Genomic DNA, 18375 nt, shown 5'->3' with positions numbered 1-18375 from the left:
GTGAATATTTAAGATAGGTAATAAATACTAAGTTGAATTATTGGTGATTAGATAGATCGCGATCAATGATGATTAGTAGACCAAATAATTAATAAGAATACTCTCTTATCCTTAATAAATTAATAGGCGACATTAGTAGAATGGAAGGTTATCAAATGAGATTTAGGTTGTGAACGGAAGTGCGAATTACTAAGAGATATTATTATGAAAGTTAAATTTTCGTGATGAGTATTAAGGCGACATAAGGAATAAGCGTTGGAAAGAGAAATTGATGGTTAAGTGGAAGGAGTGAAATTTTTATATGATTGAGATAGCTAAGGGATGCAGTGAGTTAGGAGCTGTATAACAGATGAACTAATCTATAGTAAAGATATTATAGGGACAATCGAATTTGCATAGATGAGAAACAACAACAGTTATTTCGAAGCGGCCTGTGATATAATAGATAGCGGAAATTGCAGACGATGTTGCCTAAAGTTTTGAAGTAAAGCAACCAGTTTTCAAAAGTTTTGATTAATAAGGGTTTTATTAAATAACACATGTGAATTGAACGAGTTAATTCTTATGATTGTAAGTAAATTATAATTACAATTGTTTACCTTTGTAAATTATGTTTGGCCTTCACAGATGAATATTTAATAAAATTTAAATTTTCACATGAAGTTACATAATTTTGAGAAAAATCTATGATTTATGATATGTACTTTCCTGTTAAACCTGGTTTTATTGTCAAATTTTATTCAAAGAAAGATTTTCTAAAGAGTTCAGTAGCTGTCTAAAAATAGTGATTGGAGATTTAGGTAATAAACTCAAATTCTTGTGAGTGTTAGCTAGGTGGCACTAAATAAGATGGTTGGCGAGAGAATTACAATTAGAATACTTGACCCTTTTCCTTCCTAGGTTCATATTATCTACTCTCGAGTTGTGCCCTTGGTGTTGGAAGTAATTTCTTATGGCTTTGAAATTCTCTGTGTGTTCATTCTTACTCTCTCCTGCTAGATTTCAATTCGAGGACGAATTGTCTTAAGGGGGGGAGATTGAAACACCCTGAATTTTTATTTTTGAAACTTTCGAATTTTTATTAAATCAAAAATCTTGATTCTCAACTATTTGGGCTATAAACACCAAACAATCTTAACTTAAGTCCAAAATTTTGCGAGTTGGGCCTAAGCCCAAGTATATTGTCGGAATTTTCGATTTGAGAACAGTTAAATTGGGTCAAACCATTGATTTGGACCAAACCGGTTCGAATCGAACCGAAATGGCCTTGAACCCTCTAGAAACGCCTCCTTTCTTTTTTTTTCTTTTTTCTTTTTCTTTTCTTCTCCTCCTCTTCTTCGGCGCGCGACCTCACCTGGCCCTCTTCTCCTCTCGTTTTTCGATCACCGAAGACCATCGCCACGCCTTGCCGTCGCCTCCACGCCACAGCGGATTCCAGCCTCTCTTCCTCTCTCTCTCCTTTCGTCTTTGGCGAGCGCAGCTATCGCAAGGAACCTGCGATTTCGTCCGATCGGAAAATCACGTCGCAGTTCACTCGATTTTCTAGCGACTCCAATACCAGCGATTAGCGATGAAGCTTCGGTCTCTTCCTTTCTCGCATTCTCTCTTCTGTTTCCGGTTGGCGCAGTAAAACGATGAGCTAAGATCGCGATTTGCTGCGTTTGGGACAGTCGACTCATCGTTTCTCTGCTCCTCCAGCGAAACCAGCCAAGGATCGACCGGTTGAGCTCTTCCATTCCCTCTAGCGACCTCACCGACCACGATCCTCTTCAGCTCCAGCCAAGCTAAGGCCAGCAGAATCAGATCTTGGGTAGTAGAGCAAATTTCGGTCATTTTGACCGAAAAATTCCAATTTTCAGCTCGTTTTACAGCTAGGTAAGTTCATTCTCTAACTTCCTTTTTGCATCATTTGTGAATTCTTTGTGCTAGGATATGGAATTTCATGTATTAGCGAAGCTAGAGTAAGGATTAAATCCCTATATATTCTATTTATGCAAATTTTAGGAAAAGGTTGATTTTATTTACTAACTATAATTAAAACACATTCTAGTGCATTTTTTGAAGTGAGTCATGTAGCTTCAGATTAGAATTGAGTATTGAATTTAAAGTGGCAGCCTCTAGCTAAAGAAGATTATAGTTTTGTTGAGTTAAGTCCATATTTGGTGGTAGAACTATGTCTTTCATAACTTGTTGTTAATGTAAAGGTTTAATGATCGAGATAGAACAAAAATGAGAATTTTCTTGAAATGGCAGCAACTATTTTTAATTATTCCTATAAAGTATTGCTGGATATAGTACATATGGGGTTGTAAGTTTAATTTTTGCAAGGGATTGGTTAATTGGTGGGTAATCTATGATTTCAGCATAGGAGAACTCTGAATTTTTGTGTATCGGCAGCAACTACCTTGAGATCTTGTGTTGTTTCAGAAGGACAAATATATATAACGAGTGTACTTTTAAGATTTTCTTACTATTTTGATGTGTAAAAATTTTTAATTATAATTGATACACAGTTAAACGAGTTAGTACATATGGTTTTGTTTGATGAGGATAATGATTTATAGGTCAATAAACTGAATCATGAGACCCCAATTAATTATGACAAGGAATATATAAGTTATCGGTGTATATGACTGTTAACAGTATATAGTTGGATAGTTTTAACTAGTAGAATTGATGTTAAGCAAATAGCTATTTTCACTAATTTGCTTTTTTATTTATTTTCTTAACATTATATAGTAAGTTAAAGTTTGGCATTGACGATTAAATATTAATGTGATTGCTTTGGGTGGAGGAAGGGAAATAAATTTGTTTGATTGCCCGACGGATGGGCTGTGTGCATTGATCGATAAAGATATGATAATATTGTGATATTTGACCAGGTAGATAGTCCAATTTTTAGGGGAGGTGCTGCAGAAATTTCGATAGAACTTAGATTAATTTTAATTAACAACATAATTAATAAGTTTAGTTAGATTAGTTCTATAACTTGGTACATAATAAATATAGTGCTCTGATTGTTTATTATCTTTATTACTCATTTAATGATTTACATATTTATTTATTTATTTATTTCCATTATTATTGTTATTATTGTTATTTATTTTATCATTGTTGTTTATTGTTAATACTATTTATTTATTTAGTTATTTGCATTGCATTACGATGTTTAATTGATTAATATGCTTGCATTTAATTGCAATACTTGATTAATTGTGTTGTGATATTGCTGTTCTTTGTTTGTGTGGAATTAGGATGAAGTGGGTCACCATGGGTTTGTGAGACAGTTTCTGTTATACGGATCCTGATTCTGATTTCTGTTATATGGATCCTGATTCTGTTTCTGTTAGCCGGGTAAATGGGAGATCGGCGCCCCCGTGTGCACCTGATAATTCTGTTTATTCTGAAACCACAGGATGGCCGCTTGTTGTTGCGCACCTGAAAATCTAGATTTGATTGCAGCCCGCAGGGTGGCCTCCTGTTGTGAGCGCTTGATGATCTAGATTGGATGGAGACCACCGGGTTGCCTCCTGTTGGTATGGAAAAGAAAAGAGAGAATAGAAAAATAATGAGAGGGCTGGTCAAGTGAGGATTAGACCGGTCGGCCAGTATGGGGGATCGGCTCCCTGGTGCACATGTGAGAGGATGAGCCATGTGGGAGGACGGTTCATCGGGGGTTCGGTGACTCCACTGACTAATTTCCACGTGATGTGATTATAAGAAGATGTTAATGATTGTGAGTGCTGGTGATTTGCCATTTGTGTGACTGGCTGCGTGAGCATAAAACTAGTCGGACGACTAGATTAATATGTTTACACATTTGTGTGACTGCGTGTGTGGTGCAAAAATTATTACCCCTTAGAAAACTCACATGTCTTGTTTGATTTTTCAGGAAGTAGGTTTTTCCTTTAATCCGATTTAGGCTATGTTTCTTCGGCGCAGGGCAATAGAGAAATTTTTTTAGTTCCATAATTATTTTGCTATGTAATTATGTGTATAAAAACTATGTATACTAAAGAATTAGTGACTCCGCAGTTGTAGGACTTACGTATATGTAGGCATGTATTAATATAGCCAACACAATTCTGTAAGCCTATATTAGAAATGTGATGTATTGTGAATTGGGTCCGAACTATGGAATGTTGTAGAAGATAAACTTGGGCCGAGAAATAATAAAATCTTGAGGTTTATTTTTCATAATCATATGGGCTGAATGTTAAAATTCTATTGAGATAGTAAATTTCGAGTATTTCAGGCTTACTACGGGTCTCGGGGGCCTTAAGCTTACCTGGGCTCTAGTGCCGGTGCGGCCCACGGAAATGGGTCGTGACAAACCTGAATCTTGCAATAACTTTGTCTAGGCTTTTTGGATTACAAATTTTCTTAAATTTATCATTTCTCTGATTCTAGAAAATAATAGTAGAAATAATACTTTAATGGTCGCATATATTTAGTGATATTATTTTATTCGGTAGTTATAATCATTTCAAACGTTTTGAATTGAAATTAAAGTAGAATTAATTAAAAAAATTATAAATTAGTTGGTGGATTAGATTATAAATTAATTAATTAAGGCTTTTTATTGTTAATTGAAGTCTAACCCAATAATGACCTTATATTTTATTAAGTGCGTTTCAAAATAATAAATAATACAAATATACTAGTTTTCACTTGTATTAGTTTCTTTTTTTATATAATTTTTTATTAATTTTTAGTATTAACTATTTATATTATTGAAAACTCGAGACATCGAATATAACAATTTGAATTTTCAAACTACGTTCAAAAATTTGTAATTAAGTTAAACTATTTTACCCTTTTAATATACTTAACCGAGTTCATATATTTCTTATTGGGTTAATCACTTCTTTTTGTTTTACAACAAAATTTAGGATTGCTAATTGAGTTAAAATATTTATTTTTATTTTTAATATTTAGAATGCTAATTAAGTTCAAATATTTTTATTGATGTCAATTTTTTGTTTTTTAACAAAAATATTATACCATATTTATCTTTTTTAACATTTATTATTTATTTTCACACATATTAAATATTTTTTTTGTCTATTCAGTTATTTTTCCATTTTCACAATTATACATATTATAGATAAATTATATATATATATATACACTGTATAAATGATATATATGGATGATATAAATAAATATATTGTGCAATATATTGACAGTTAATTGTCTTTTCAAAAAAAAAAAAAAAAAAAGACAATTGATTGTGATTTTCCATCCTTTTCTTGTTGAAATAAGTTTGCAAATGATAGGAGATTTCATCTTTTAAGTGTGTTAGGCAGACTTTTAATTGATAAGTATTTTTAGCTTAAGCCAATTGCAATCTAAAAAGGAAATTTTGAAATTATGTTCTGTTTATTGTAATTTTGCCACAAAACAATTATTTATTCAACTGCACTGTACTTTTTAACTTTTTAATAAAAATGTTGTAAAATGTCTAAAGGAGATAACAAGAATAATGATTATTTTTTATAATATAGAAACAAAATCATATATTTTGCAAAAGCAAATAGTAGTTTTTGCTTTTCCTAACTAAGTGATTATTGTTTAATGATGCTTTTTTTTTTTTGATTAAGTTGAAAAACCTTATATGCCGACGTGGAAGTAGACCGTATTGGGAAGAGATTGACATAAATAGGCAAAGAAAGGTACGTGTAAGTCCTAGAAATTTAAGTTATTGTAAAAACAGTATATACCTTTTTATTATAAAAGCATCTAATTTACAGTTTTCCCCACTCATAGCCTCCACACAGACGAGAAACCAGAACGAACCAAATCAGGATTGAAGAGCTCTCCTTCTTCTTCTTCTTCTTCTTCTTATTCCTTCGTCAATGCCTGATCGTTAGCTCTTTTTAAACCTAAAAACAAAAACAATCCTAATTCGCTTATCTTTCAATTCCAATCTATCTATGGCCAGCAAGAACCAAACAAATAATAATCAGGCTCTTCTTCTAGGTCGATACGAGATCGGTAAACTTCTTGGCCATGGAACCTTTGCCAAGGTCTATCATGCCCGTAATGTCAAGAATAACGATAGCGTTGCTATCAAAGTTATTGATAAGGAGAAGATTCTTAAGGGTGGTCTTATTGCTCACATCAAGCGCGAAATCTCCATTCTTCGTCGCGTACGCCATCCTAATATAGTTCAGCTTTTTGAGGTCATGGCCACCAAGGCTAAGATCTATTTCGTCATGGAATATGTTCGCGGCGGTGAATTGTTTAATAAGGTTGCTAAGGGAAGGTTAAAAGAAGAAGTAGCAAGGAAATATTTCCAGCAATTGATATCCGCAGTGTCATTCTGTCATGCAAGAGGCGTTTTTCATCGAGATCTAAAGCCGGAAAATCTCTTGCTTGATGAAAACGGTAATTTGAAAGTCTCCGATTTTGGTCTTAGTGCGGTTTCCGATCAGATTAGACAAGACGGCTTGTTTCATACTTTTTGTGGGACGCCGGCGTATGTTGCGCCGGAAGTTCTTGCAAGAAAAGGGTACGATGCAGCCAAGGTTGATATCTGGTCTTGTGGGGTGGTTTTATTTGTTTTAATGGCGGGTTACTTGCCATTCCATGACCAGAATATCATGATAATGTATAAGAAGATCTATAAGGGTGAGTTTCGTTGTCCTAAATGGTTCTCTCCGGAGCTCACCAGATTTCTTTCAAAGCTTCTTGATACAAATCCTGAAAGCCGGATCACGATCCCTGAAATAATGGAGAATAGGTGGTTCAAAAAGGGGTTTAAGCATATCAAATTTTACATTGAGGATGATAAAGTTTTTAGCTTCGAGGATGAGGGACAAAATGATGATGCAGCAAGCTCATGCTCTGACCAGTCACTTTCTGAATCAGAATCAGAATTTGAAACTCGAAGGAAGGTTACTTCATTGCCTCGACCTGCAAGTTTGAATGCTTTTGATATTATATCGTTTTCTCCTGGTTTTGATTTATCTGGGTTATTTGAGGAGGGTGGAGAGGGAGCAAGATTTGTTTCAGGGGCTCCTGTATCAAAGATAGTATCAAAATTGGAGGAAATTGCTAAAGTTGTGAGCTTTACAGTTAGGAAAAAGGATTATAGAGTTAGTTTGGAGGGGACTAGGGAAAGTGCCAAAGGTCCATTAACTATTGCAGCTGAAATTTTTGAGTTAACACCAAAATTGGTTATGGTGGAGGTAAAGAAGAAAGGAGGCGATAAAGGGGAGTATGAAGATTTCTGTAACAAGGAATTGAAACCTGGTTTACAGAAGTTGACGCAGGAGGAATCTGAAGCTTCTGCCACTGCTTCTTCACAATTATCATTGGATACTTCACAATTACCTATTGAACCTCTACCTGTTGATTCTCCACATTTACCTTCAGACACTGAATAGAGAGGGACAGAGGGAGAAAAGAAAAGGGTATGCCTTTCTCTTTCTTTTTGCTAATTTATTCTGATAAAGGTTTGTATGATATGTTTTTCTCCTTTTTTTTTTTTTTTTTTTTTTTTTTTGTGTGTGTGTGTGTGTGTGTGTTTCTTAGGAGATTAACTACTAATATATTGCATATCTTATTCATGTATCGAGAAAGACTAGATTAGACTAAAGAGAATGAAATATACATTTCTGCTTATTCCGTCAATTTGGTGGTGACTTGTGTGTGCATATTATAAACGAGGAAATGAAGTTCTCTTTGTTCTGTTCATGAGCTGGATTGATGGTAATAATTTCAAAGTGGTTGATTATTGTAAGTTTTAACTCAAATGTGCAAACCAGTGCGTTGGATTATATTTCCTTTTCTTGCTACTGATTTGACAACTTCTTTTAGAAGTGTTCTGCATCTGCAAGTTGGAGTGTGTATATATATTGTTCAAGAATATGTTCATGGGGCTTTAGGCTACCTCTTTTATGCCAGACCACCTTTTTAATTGGCAGAAACATAAGTGCTAGGCAACACTTCAGTTGATTTCTTAACATACCTGAAAATTGAAGAAGTAATTAGGAGAAACAAATCTATTTGCTATTTGGTGTTTATACGAGATTATATGCATGCACGATCAATAGTTCAAGTTGGAAGATGAGATTCTACTGGTTTTTATTAGTGTTTTGCTGGTATTTTAGTTCATCAGTGAAACAAATGTTGAACTGGAATTTGGATCGATCGGTTATAACTACTACCTGGAACCTTGTGTTGGTTTGAGTTTGTTTGTTCTTTTTCACCTTCTATAATTTTTGGGGCTTGGATACATCAAGGCATATGGATTTCAGTGGGTCAGCAACATGAAATAGTAATAAATCTTGCAATTGAATAAATGAACGGAACTTCAAAATTTGGCAAAATGGTGTGGATAGGGTGTGTCAGAACCTGTTGGCCCAACTAGTGTATCGGACCAGGTTGGTTTCGGGGATCACAGGCTGGACTCTATTATGTGTTCCTCTTCTAAAGACATTAAGATAAGGGTTTTCTTTCCGTTTCTAATTTGGGTTATTCATTGGCCAGTGAAGAACTTTCCTGTTGAATGATTTGAACAAAAGGAGGAGAAAGAATCCAAATAAAGTTATTTGGAGTCCTACTCTAAGGGAGTTAAAAACTGTTGGTGCATATGCGCTAACTTCTTGTTTTAATGAGTTTATGGTATGCCTTGACTTACAGGTAAGGTTGAGGAGGTTGGCTTTTGAATACTCAAATGATATTAATTTTGAGCATGGCAAGTTTGCTTTTCATCTGTCATCTTATCTTTCTTTTCCTTCTAAAACTGCTTGAGTGGCTTTTTATGCAACCATAGATATGTTTGTTGAAGATTCTTTTAATGTTGCAGCAACATATTATGATTATACATTTTGCCTTTTCAATTTTTGATTGTAGGACCACCTTGCTGGTCATTAAGATAATGAAATTCACAGTTTCTGTAAGCAAACTATCTTAAGAGAGGGAAAAAAAGAACTATTTTTCCTCTGCCTACAGGATTATTGTCCGACTGTTTTCTTTTTAAGTTTTAACATTTGCAACGAATCCCATTTGCCACATTTATCTAATACTTATTCTGCTTCTATTATAAACATCCTCTCTTTGGAACATCTGTGGTTTATTTGTTAACAAGGGCATGACTTTTAATCAAACTTACAATTAGAAAGGTGGAACCGTTGTTGTATTATGATGTGGGAAAATGCCTCGAAAGAATGGTTTTTGCTTGGCTGGAGGGCAGGGACGCCAGTACATAGAACGCTAGACGGCACAGGGATGGTAGAAATTTTTGATTTCTGCATTTGTTAACACTGTCATAGAAGTTTAACGAATTCTGCAACTGTTTTGATTGGTGGATTAACTTGTGCTTTTCTAAAGATTTTGATTATAACCTCTCTATTTGTGATGCCATTGTTGCTTTCTTCTTTGTTTTTTAATAAACCGAAGGAACCATGAGCGCGGCGATGTATGTATAGCCAGCATTTGCATAAAGTCAAGAGACAGGTCTTTTTTTTTTGTGCTTGGTGGAGATTGGTGATGATGCTCGTCAATTTGAATAATTAAAGTTTAAAGCGAAGAAAACACTCTCAGCTGCTAACTAGGTTTTTTAGGACGCTTAAGATTTTTTAAGAAAAAGAAAAAGCCAGTTATAAACAATTGGGTCGCATTATTATTAGCCGTTGCCCATTGAATTTTAGACAGATTCTCATTTGTTAATTGGATTTTGATGTTTTTAGTTTTATTAATCGCTCGAACTGGTTGATCTTTTCACATTCTTTTAAAGATGTAATGAATAAAATGTCCTTTGAGAATATAATGTATGAAATGTTAAAAGTCTTTTATCGCTAAGACTAAAAAATATTAATAATAAATATAAATTTTATAATTTAAAAATTTTATTGTTAAATATGATAAGAATGAAAAATATATATATATATATATATATATATATATATAAATTATAAAAGTTGCCTGTGGTGGTGGTGGTAGTAAGCGGCATACAGTGACTAGTGATAGTAATTATAATGATTAATAAATTTAAAAATTATGGATTTGTAATTTTATTAATATTCAAAAAATGTTTCTCTCTAAAAATGAAAGTTATTTTTCTTAAAAAATGATTTAATTTTCCTTTGATCAGAAAAATATTTTTCGTTAATTTATTTTTCTAAACGTTTTAAATAATAGAAAATTGTGAAAAATATTTTTCTGCGACAAAGCTAAAGTCTCTTTTTAAGAGAAATTTTTACCAAATTGTATGTTTGTAATTTAAAAAAAAAAAAAAAACGTTTTAGAAGTTTCTTTCGTGAGCAGTGGAATGCATGTTTGTATGGCTAGCAATTGAACTTTCTGGTTGCATTGTCCCTACCGCAATAATTTAGTCGCGTGAGTAGGTAATTTGGCACCTTTCGTTTTCATAATTGTATTTTAATTTACAAAATTTTTGGATTTTAATTCAAGTGGTTTTAGTTAGCCTGTAGAATGGAATCAATTTTGGTATTTACATTTAGTCAAAAAGGTGCAATGTCTTTGATAGAAGACATTTTGATTTGTCATTTTCTCTGAACAGTTTTGTTTCTGCCGTCGAACGGTCCTGATTCAATCTAAGGGAAACAAAAGGACATGATTAATTTTTTAGGTATTGTGATAAGATTTGTTGTCCTGTCGTCTTCATGTCTTAATTAGTTTAATTAATATTTAAAAGTGTGAACAAGTAATTCTGTTCATTAATTAGCGATCAGTGCAAAGACTTATATGTATAATTTATAAGAGGGATGGATGATTGCTTGTTTCATGCATGACATATCTAATTCTTAATCTAAACTTGTTTTATTATATTTTTATGTTAACCTTTTGTATTTTTTCAATATAAAGAAATATTTTCCAAGTAACATAATCTGTAAATTATATTAGGCCAAGTTGTGGGCTCCAAAATTTATTCGTGGTGGCCCATGACTTGACTATGCGTGGCCCAGTAGCGCTCCTATTTGTTAGCCTGGTTACGGGGCCCAACTAATCCACCAACTGGCCTTTTTGGTAGTTGGTACAGTGGAATTTGGTGCATGGGATTCACATGATTCGCAGAAAGGTTCTTGTTGGCCGAATGACAATCTTTCACTTCACCTACCTGTCTATTTATATGAATAATTCAAAGCCGGGCGAAATTTAAACTCTATGGTCTTCTCTTTCAATAAACTAGTAGTTTGGTATACAAAATGTAGGGAATTTACAATTAAATTCTAAAATTCAATTTGAAGAATTAAATTGCAATCCAGGTTTTTTCACTTATCATTCTCTGACTAGGTTGGCTGTATTGAGAGATATATTAACTTGGAATTACTACTAGAGTTCGATAAGTTTTCCTAAATTTCTAATAAAATAAATTTATTTTGCTGATAAAAAAGAAATTTACTCTTTTCGGCGCTTTATATCTGATGTAATTAAATACCAGGGACATAATTTTTAAATCTTCAAAATAAAACTCCTAATTTATATATATATATATATATATATATATATATATATATATATATATATATATATATATATTTCAATATAACTGAAAAATTAAATAATAATTCATACCAATAAATTAACCGAGAATTTTCAATATTTTGTTGAGAAGGCATATAGGAATGTTTATTAATTAATGGAAGGTACTCTGTATTGGCTTTATCATCCAACCCATCAATTTATTAATTAACTTAATTCAAATTCCATAAATTATATATAAAGGAGTGGGAAAAGGGAAGGAGAAAAAACATATTCTAGTATATATTTATTTGATTTCCTCACAGCTAATTAAAAAAAATATATATTGTTTCATTAGTATTTTTAAACTTCTGCTTGCACAGAGCTTCATAGCACAAATGATGAAAGTGGAGAAAAAAAAAAAAAAATGAAAAGACAAGTATTGAAGCAGCTGCAAATTTCTTTTTGAATAGGAGACTGATGTCGTTTGCGATACGTGGTTGCCCTCCCCTTGTAAGTACATAACATTATAAATAGCAGGAGAATAAAAATAAAGAAAACCATACTTTATTATATCTGCTGCTGCTGCTCAGTTCCTTGCCATGTCCAAACAATATCTTTCAGAGAAGGCTTTAATTCACGATCACAAAATTGTTTATACTCCAATGTATCTCCTGATGATTTCTTCAACTCAACCACAAAAAAAGCAGGTGTTACTTCAAATATTTCTGCATCTATACCAAGTTGTCCTTTTCTTCCTTCTTTGCAGCTCTGCAACTTCACTGTCCCGTCTTTCTTGTTAAAATTGAAGCTCTCATTTGTCATTGCTATCTCTTCGAATTTTGAAACAATTGCTGATGCTGGTTTTGTGCTAGTAAATCTTGACTCTAGCCTTTGATTACTATCTTGTTCAAACAATCCTGATAAATCAAATCCTTTTGAAAGAGAGATTATATCGAAGGCATTGAAGTTTGTTGGCCTGACAGGAGAGCTACTGGTTTTGCTATCTGATGATGAATCAAAAGCTGCATGAACGTCTTGTAGTAATTTGCTTCTTGCTTTACCTTGGGGTGAAGGAGGGGCTTCTATTCGTTTATATCCTTTCATAAACCAAGCATTACTCATTATTTTGGCTATAGTGATTCTTGAATTAGGGCTTGGGTCAAGAATCATTGACAGAAGCTTTCGCGCCTCTGGCTGAACCCAACTAGGGAATTTGAATTCTGCTCTAACAATCTTTTTATACATTTCCATTAAATTTGGATGATTAAATGGAAGATACCCCGCCAAAAGAACGAAAAGAACAACTCCACAAGACCATATATCAGCTTTAGAGCCATCATACCCTCCTTTGTTAATAATTTCTGGAGCAACATAAGCAGGAGTTCCACAAGTTGTGTGAAGAAGACCATCTTGCTTTCTTGATTGATCAAACAATGCACTCAAACCGAAATCCGATATTTTCAAATCACCATTTTCATCAAGAAGAAGGTTTTCAGGCTTGATGTCTCTGTGATAAACCCCGCGACTATGGCAAAATTCAACTGCTCCAATTAACTGTTGAAAATATTTTCTTGCAGCATCTTCTTTGAGTTTTCCCTTAACAACTTTGTTAAATAGCTCACCACCTTTAACATACTCCATAGCAAAATAAATCTTGGTTTTGCTAGCCATGACTTCATACAGTTGAACAATATTGGGATGTCTAACAAGTCTCATAACAGAAATTTCTGTTTTGATTTGATCTATTAAACCACTCTTTAAAACCTTCTGTTTATCGATAATCTTAATGGCGACGCTTTGGCCTGATTGGAGATTTCTTGCATGGTAGACCTTTGCAAAAGTCCCTTGTCCAAGTAATCTCCCTATCTCATATCTATTCATCAATATAGCTCCTTTCTTCTCCATATTGCTTTTCTGTACCTCAAGAAACAAGAAAGATGATGGAAAATGATGAAAGTACTAGAAGATTGAACCATCCATTTTCATGTAGGAAATGGAGGAGTGGAAGAGAAAGGAAAAGAGGGAGGAGGAAAAAGAGGAGAGAAACAAAGAATTGAAGGACAACTTAAACTAGTCTATTATATATGGTCTATTCTAGAAAATTAAGCAAAGTAAATATTTTAATAACAGCTAATAGAAAACAAAATCTGATTAACAAAGTCTATTAAAATAGCAAATATGAGTTTAGCGTCTATCAATAGGGTTTAGGACAACATTGACATCCTATGTATATATTTAGTTCTTAAAATCATACGGTTAATTTAGTTTCTATCGTCTAATTAAACTTGTTTTGCTTATTTAGATGACAAATTGTTACCTAAGCAAGCCATTTATAACAAAACATAGCTTATTTTACTTAGTGAAATAATGATGTATGGTTTATATCAATTAAAAATTTTGTTGGTCTACATCATTGGACCACAAATAATAGAGCCTGTTTCGAATTTTCCTGAATCCTCAAGTTGAAATCTAGATTAAAAAAAAATCTACAACACACACATAGTAACAAAAAAAAAAAAAAAAAAAACACAGTTTATCTATTGTGGACCAACAAGACTTTGATCTTGAGTAGGTCCATCCATTTGTGACATGGCCATGTGGATGACTCGTGACCAATTGACTCGTAAGGCACATGACAACCACAAATGCAATATCCTTGATATGGAAAGAGGAGCAAAGCAACTAGTCTAAACGTAATGAACCAGTCAGTTATATCAGTACCATATATTTGGAAGTCATAATCCATTAAGATTCAACAAGAGAAGAAACCGGAGAATCTAGTGGATCCAATTTAATTGCATATATATATAATATGAGTGGGTACCGATAATTAGATTGATATTGTAGTTCTTATCTGTCTTATGATTAATATAAATAGTGGGAAGAATCGAATTAAAATTTTATCGATCACGTAGTTTTCATCAGTTTGCTAAGTTAATGGAAGTGCTACACCTGTTATATAATTTATTACTTATTTCGATCTATTTGAAAGTTTCGGTGGAAAAAATAATTAGATTAATATTAGAATTGTCTCAAAAATATAAACTTTTGATTGGATCAAAACGATTCAAAATAAATACATATATGTATATTCAATTGAATGGGGTTTGGGCCGGAGGAGAAGTGAAAGGGTTCAGTTCCACACAATTCTTTGTGGATCTGCAAGTGCGAACAATTAATGTCCATAGGCTGCGTGATGAGAAGCAGAAAGCGAGTGTAGTCTGCTTCATGAACAGCAAATGTACAGCAAAATATGACCGTTGGATCGATTGATCTACGGTGAATCAAAGCTTATCATTTTCATGTCTGTGATTAACCCCACTAAAGTCGCTCTCTTTCTTTATAATTGTCCCAGTGTTGCTGGATGTGAATTTCAGATTGATTAATAATAAAATAATTGAAGTACTATAATATGACTCTTTCTATAATTGAGTTTTAATGCTTACTGATTTATAAGCTCATACGTTTTTATACAACAAGTGTCAACCCGACCGGCTTGTTGATATATTTGAAAATGTACACGAAAAAAAAATTATGGGATAAAAGTTAAATTTTGAAAAATGTGGCCTCCAAATAGGCATGGCCAAATTACGGTTCCGGGAACCGGAACCGTCGGTTCGAACCGGCCCGGAACCGTAACCGGAACCGGTGAGAACCGGAACCGGGACGAACCGGAACCGAAACCGGAAAAATCCGGTTCGGTTCCGGTTCCTGCAAATGAGGAACCAGAACCGGCGGTTCCAGAGAACCGGTCGGAACCGGACTGGAACCGCCGGTTCTCCGGCCGGTTAGAACCGCCGGTTCGAACCGGTTCGAATCGGCGGTTCTAGCCGTTGTAACTGTCAGATTTTTAATTTTTTTTTTTTTTGTTGTGAAATGTCTTAATTACCCCTCCCAACAGCCATAAACGGCTATATAACGGCTAGTTTTAAGGGTATTTTTAGAAAAATGAATTTTTGGATTTATTATAAATACCTCATTTTATTTACAAATTCATTACAAAAAAATCTCAACTCTCTCTACTTACTCTCTCTACAATATACTACACTCTCTACTTACTCTCTCTACAATATACTACACTCTACTCTATATTATTCATTTATTCTTCTCTACTCTACAATATTTCTTATTAAGTAATTATTCTCTCTAATTTTTTTTATTCAATTTTCCAAATTATATTTTATTATCATATAATGGCAAGTGGAGGAAACTCAAATTCGGGTAAGGGCAAGGGAAAAATTGGAGAATCATCTATCCCTACAAAAAACATCTATGATATGATTTCCGACCAATTTAATTTTGAAGGTTTTCCAAATGAAAATTTGGATATTCCAACTCAAGAATCCGAATTTAATGAGCAATTTCAAGAAGATGAAGAGCAAGAGCAAGAGCAACGAGCAAAAATTGTTAGAAGAGCAAGACAAAGTTCCGACATATTCTCCATTCATTTCACAAAAAAATTCAAAGGTGAGAAAATGTACGATGTAATTTGCAATTATTGTGGAAAATCTTATAAATTTAAACAAGCGGGCGGCTATGGATCATTTTGGAAGCATTTGGAGGCAAAACATCCAACAAAAATAGGAGTTAATCGGTCTCAACAACAAATTTCCGGGTACGCTTCTAACCTTTCTTTATTTAAATATTCTGATAAAATACAAAAAGAAGAATTAGCAAAAATGATTTCTATGGAACATTTATCTTTTAGTTTTGGTGAAAAATTAGGTTTTAATAATTATTGTCAAAAAGCTTTAAATCCTTGTGTTAAAAGAGTACCAAGAAATACTGTAAAACGAACTATTATTTCTTTATATAACAAAGGAAAAAAAGAGTTAGAACTTTTATTTTCTCAATTGAAAATTCGTGTTTCAATTTGTTGTGATGTTTGGAGTGATCATTGGCAAATGCATTCTTATATGGGTATTACATGTCATTGGATTGATGATGATTGAAAAATTCAAAAAAGAATTATTGGTTTTCGTGTTTTTGATGATAAACATACTGCAATTAATATTTATAGAGTAATTGTTTCAATTTTAGATGAATATAGGTTGACAAAAAAAATTTTTTCTATTTCATTTGATAATGCTTCTGCAAATACTAGATCAATTATTGAACTTAAAAAAATTTGTGAACCAAATATTGGTGGTAAATTTTTTCATATAAGATGTGCATGCCATGTTTTAAATTTATGTGTACAAGATGGTTTGAAAATTCTTGATTCTTTTATTTCTCCAATTAAAAAAGCTATTTCATATTTATGGACACATCCCCAAGTGATGAAAAGTTGGGCTAAATTTTGTAAAGAAAATAATAAAAGACCAAAACGTTTTCCAAGGGATGTCCCAACTCGTTGGAATTCAACATATGAATTACTAAACGAGTCTTTTTCTTATAAAGAATTATTATGTTTTTTTGTTACTAATAATATTGAGGATATTAATTTATATCCACAAAATTGAGAGATTTGTGCAAAAATTTTAGATATTTTAAAAATTTTTAATGATGCTACCTATAAATTTAGTGGAGTTTATTATCCCACATCTAATTTATTTTTACCTATGTGTATTAATATTGTTACTGCACTACAAGAATTTCAAAATGATGATTTATTAAAAGATTGTATTTTTTCAATGAAAAAAAAATGGTTATCTTATTTTAAAAATATACCACCTCTTTATCTTGTTGCTATTGTATTTGATCCTAGATGTAGAATGGATATTTTATGTGATTATTTGACTATTTATTATGACGTATTAAATCTTGATGTAGAAGATAATGTTAATATAAATGTACTAGTGCATGAAGTTAAACAAAATATTATGCAATTATATAATGAATTTGTTCAAGTTTCTAGTTCATCTACTTCTATTTCTACTTCTTCTCAATCTAATATTCCACAATTTTCAACACAAAGGGTAAGTGGTGTTGATGTTGCTCAACAAGTTTTATTGCAAAGACAAAAAAAGAACAAGGGAATCCAGTTCTATTTCTGAATTTGACAATTATCTAACAACTTCTTTTGAGTTTGGTGATAATTATGCAGATGCAGATTTTCCAATTTTAGATTGGTGGAGTCGTCACGCAAATACTTTTCCAATTCTTTCTTTACTTGCAAAACAAATTTTAGCAGCTCTGGTCTCCACTGTTGCGGTTGAACAAGCTTTTAGTCAAGGAGGTAACATACTTGATGAAACACGATCTCGTATGACACCCGATTCATTAGAAGCACAAGCGTGCGTGGATGATTGGACCAAAGCCGAACTAAGAGCCCAAGAAAATCCAAAAGAAAATGAAGATTTATTTGATTTATACGATGGGTCCTCAACGGGAACATCAACCGGTGGTGCAAATAGCGATTAAGGTAAAAAGAGGTGAAATTGATATAAGGTAAGTAAGAACTACGTGGGCTTTGATTCCTCTAAACCCCAAGAGGATACGTAGGCAACTTAATTTTTTTTTAAACAAAAAAAAAAATTAAGTTCAAGCCCTTTTTTTTTTTTTTTAATTTTGTTCAAACTTAAAAAAAAAAAATTCAGTTCAAAATTTTTTTTAAAAAAATCATTATGCTCAACACTCAACAATTCAAGTCTTTAAAAAAATAAATTTAATTGAAGTATTTTTTAATTTTTTAGGTGTATTTTTTAATTTTTTATGTTCAAATAATTTTTTTTTAAACCGATCTTCAAAATTTAAAATTTTTTAGGTGTATTTTTAAATTTTTCATGTTCAAATAATTTTTTTTTTAACCGGTCTTCATATTTTAAAATTTTTTAACTGTATTTTTTAATTTTTTTATGTTCACATAAAATTTTTTTTTAAACCGGTATCCAAAATTTAAAATTTAAAATTATGCGATTCGCCGGAAAACCAATCGGAACAGTCGGTTTTGTAATCAGATCGAAACCGGAACCGGAACCGGACCATTTCGGTTCGGTT

The 18375-nt window shown here is 32.6% G+C and overlaps 2 protein-coding genes across 5 annotated transcripts; one reads left to right on the top strand and one right to left on the bottom strand.

Annotated features, from left to right (window-relative positions):
• The first annotated feature begins 5744 nt into the window (after positions 1–5744).
• LOC105649679 (CBL-interacting serine/threonine-protein kinase 12) lies at positions 5745–9855 on the top strand. Of its 4 annotated transcripts, none has more exons than XM_012236400.4 (2): positions 5745–7418; positions 9409–9855. In XM_012236400.4, the coding sequence occupies exon 1, from the start codon at positions 5937–5939 to the stop codon at positions 7389–7391; it is 1455 nt and encodes a 484-aa protein (XP_012091790.1). In that variant the 5' UTR covers positions 5745–5936; the 3' UTR covers positions 7392–7418; positions 9409–9855. The 4 variants fall into 4 exon arrangements, with proteins under 4 accessions (XP_012091790.1, XP_020541200.1, XP_020541199.1 ...); XM_020685541.3 differs by lacking the exon at positions 9409–9855 and adding an exon at positions 8863–9009; XM_020685540.3 differs by lacking the exon at positions 9409–9855 and adding an exon at positions 8497–8956.
• Positions 9856–11763: 1908 nt separating this feature from the next.
• CIPK20 (CBL-interacting protein kinase 20) lies at positions 11764–13498 on the bottom strand. The gene has a single exon (XM_012236399.3). The coding sequence runs from the start codon at positions 13339–13341 to the stop codon at positions 12004–12006; it is 1338 nt and encodes a 445-aa protein (XP_012091789.1). The 5' UTR covers positions 13342–13498; the 3' UTR covers positions 11764–12003.
• Positions 13499–18375: the final 4877 nt, after the last annotated feature.

This window comes from Jatropha curcas, chromosome 11, assembly GCF_041381405.1.
Source record: "Jatropha curcas cultivar XTBG-Jc1 chromosome 11, XTBG_Jcur_1.0, whole genome shotgun sequence".
Lineage (NCBI taxonomy): Eukaryota > Viridiplantae > Streptophyta > Magnoliopsida > Malpighiales > Euphorbiaceae > Jatropha > Jatropha curcas.
The sequence above is the reverse complement of the archived record's forward strand: the minus strand, read 5'-3'. Positions and strand labels throughout refer to the sequence as shown.

Coding starts and splice junctions, on each gene's coding strand:
- LOC105649679 (XM_012236400.4), top strand. CDS start 5,937: ATGGCCAGCAAGAACCAAACAAATAATAATCAGGCTCTTCTTCTAGGT.
- CIPK20 (XM_012236399.3), bottom strand. CDS start 13,341: ATGGAGAAGAAAGGAGCTATATTGATGAATAGATATGAGATAGGGAGA.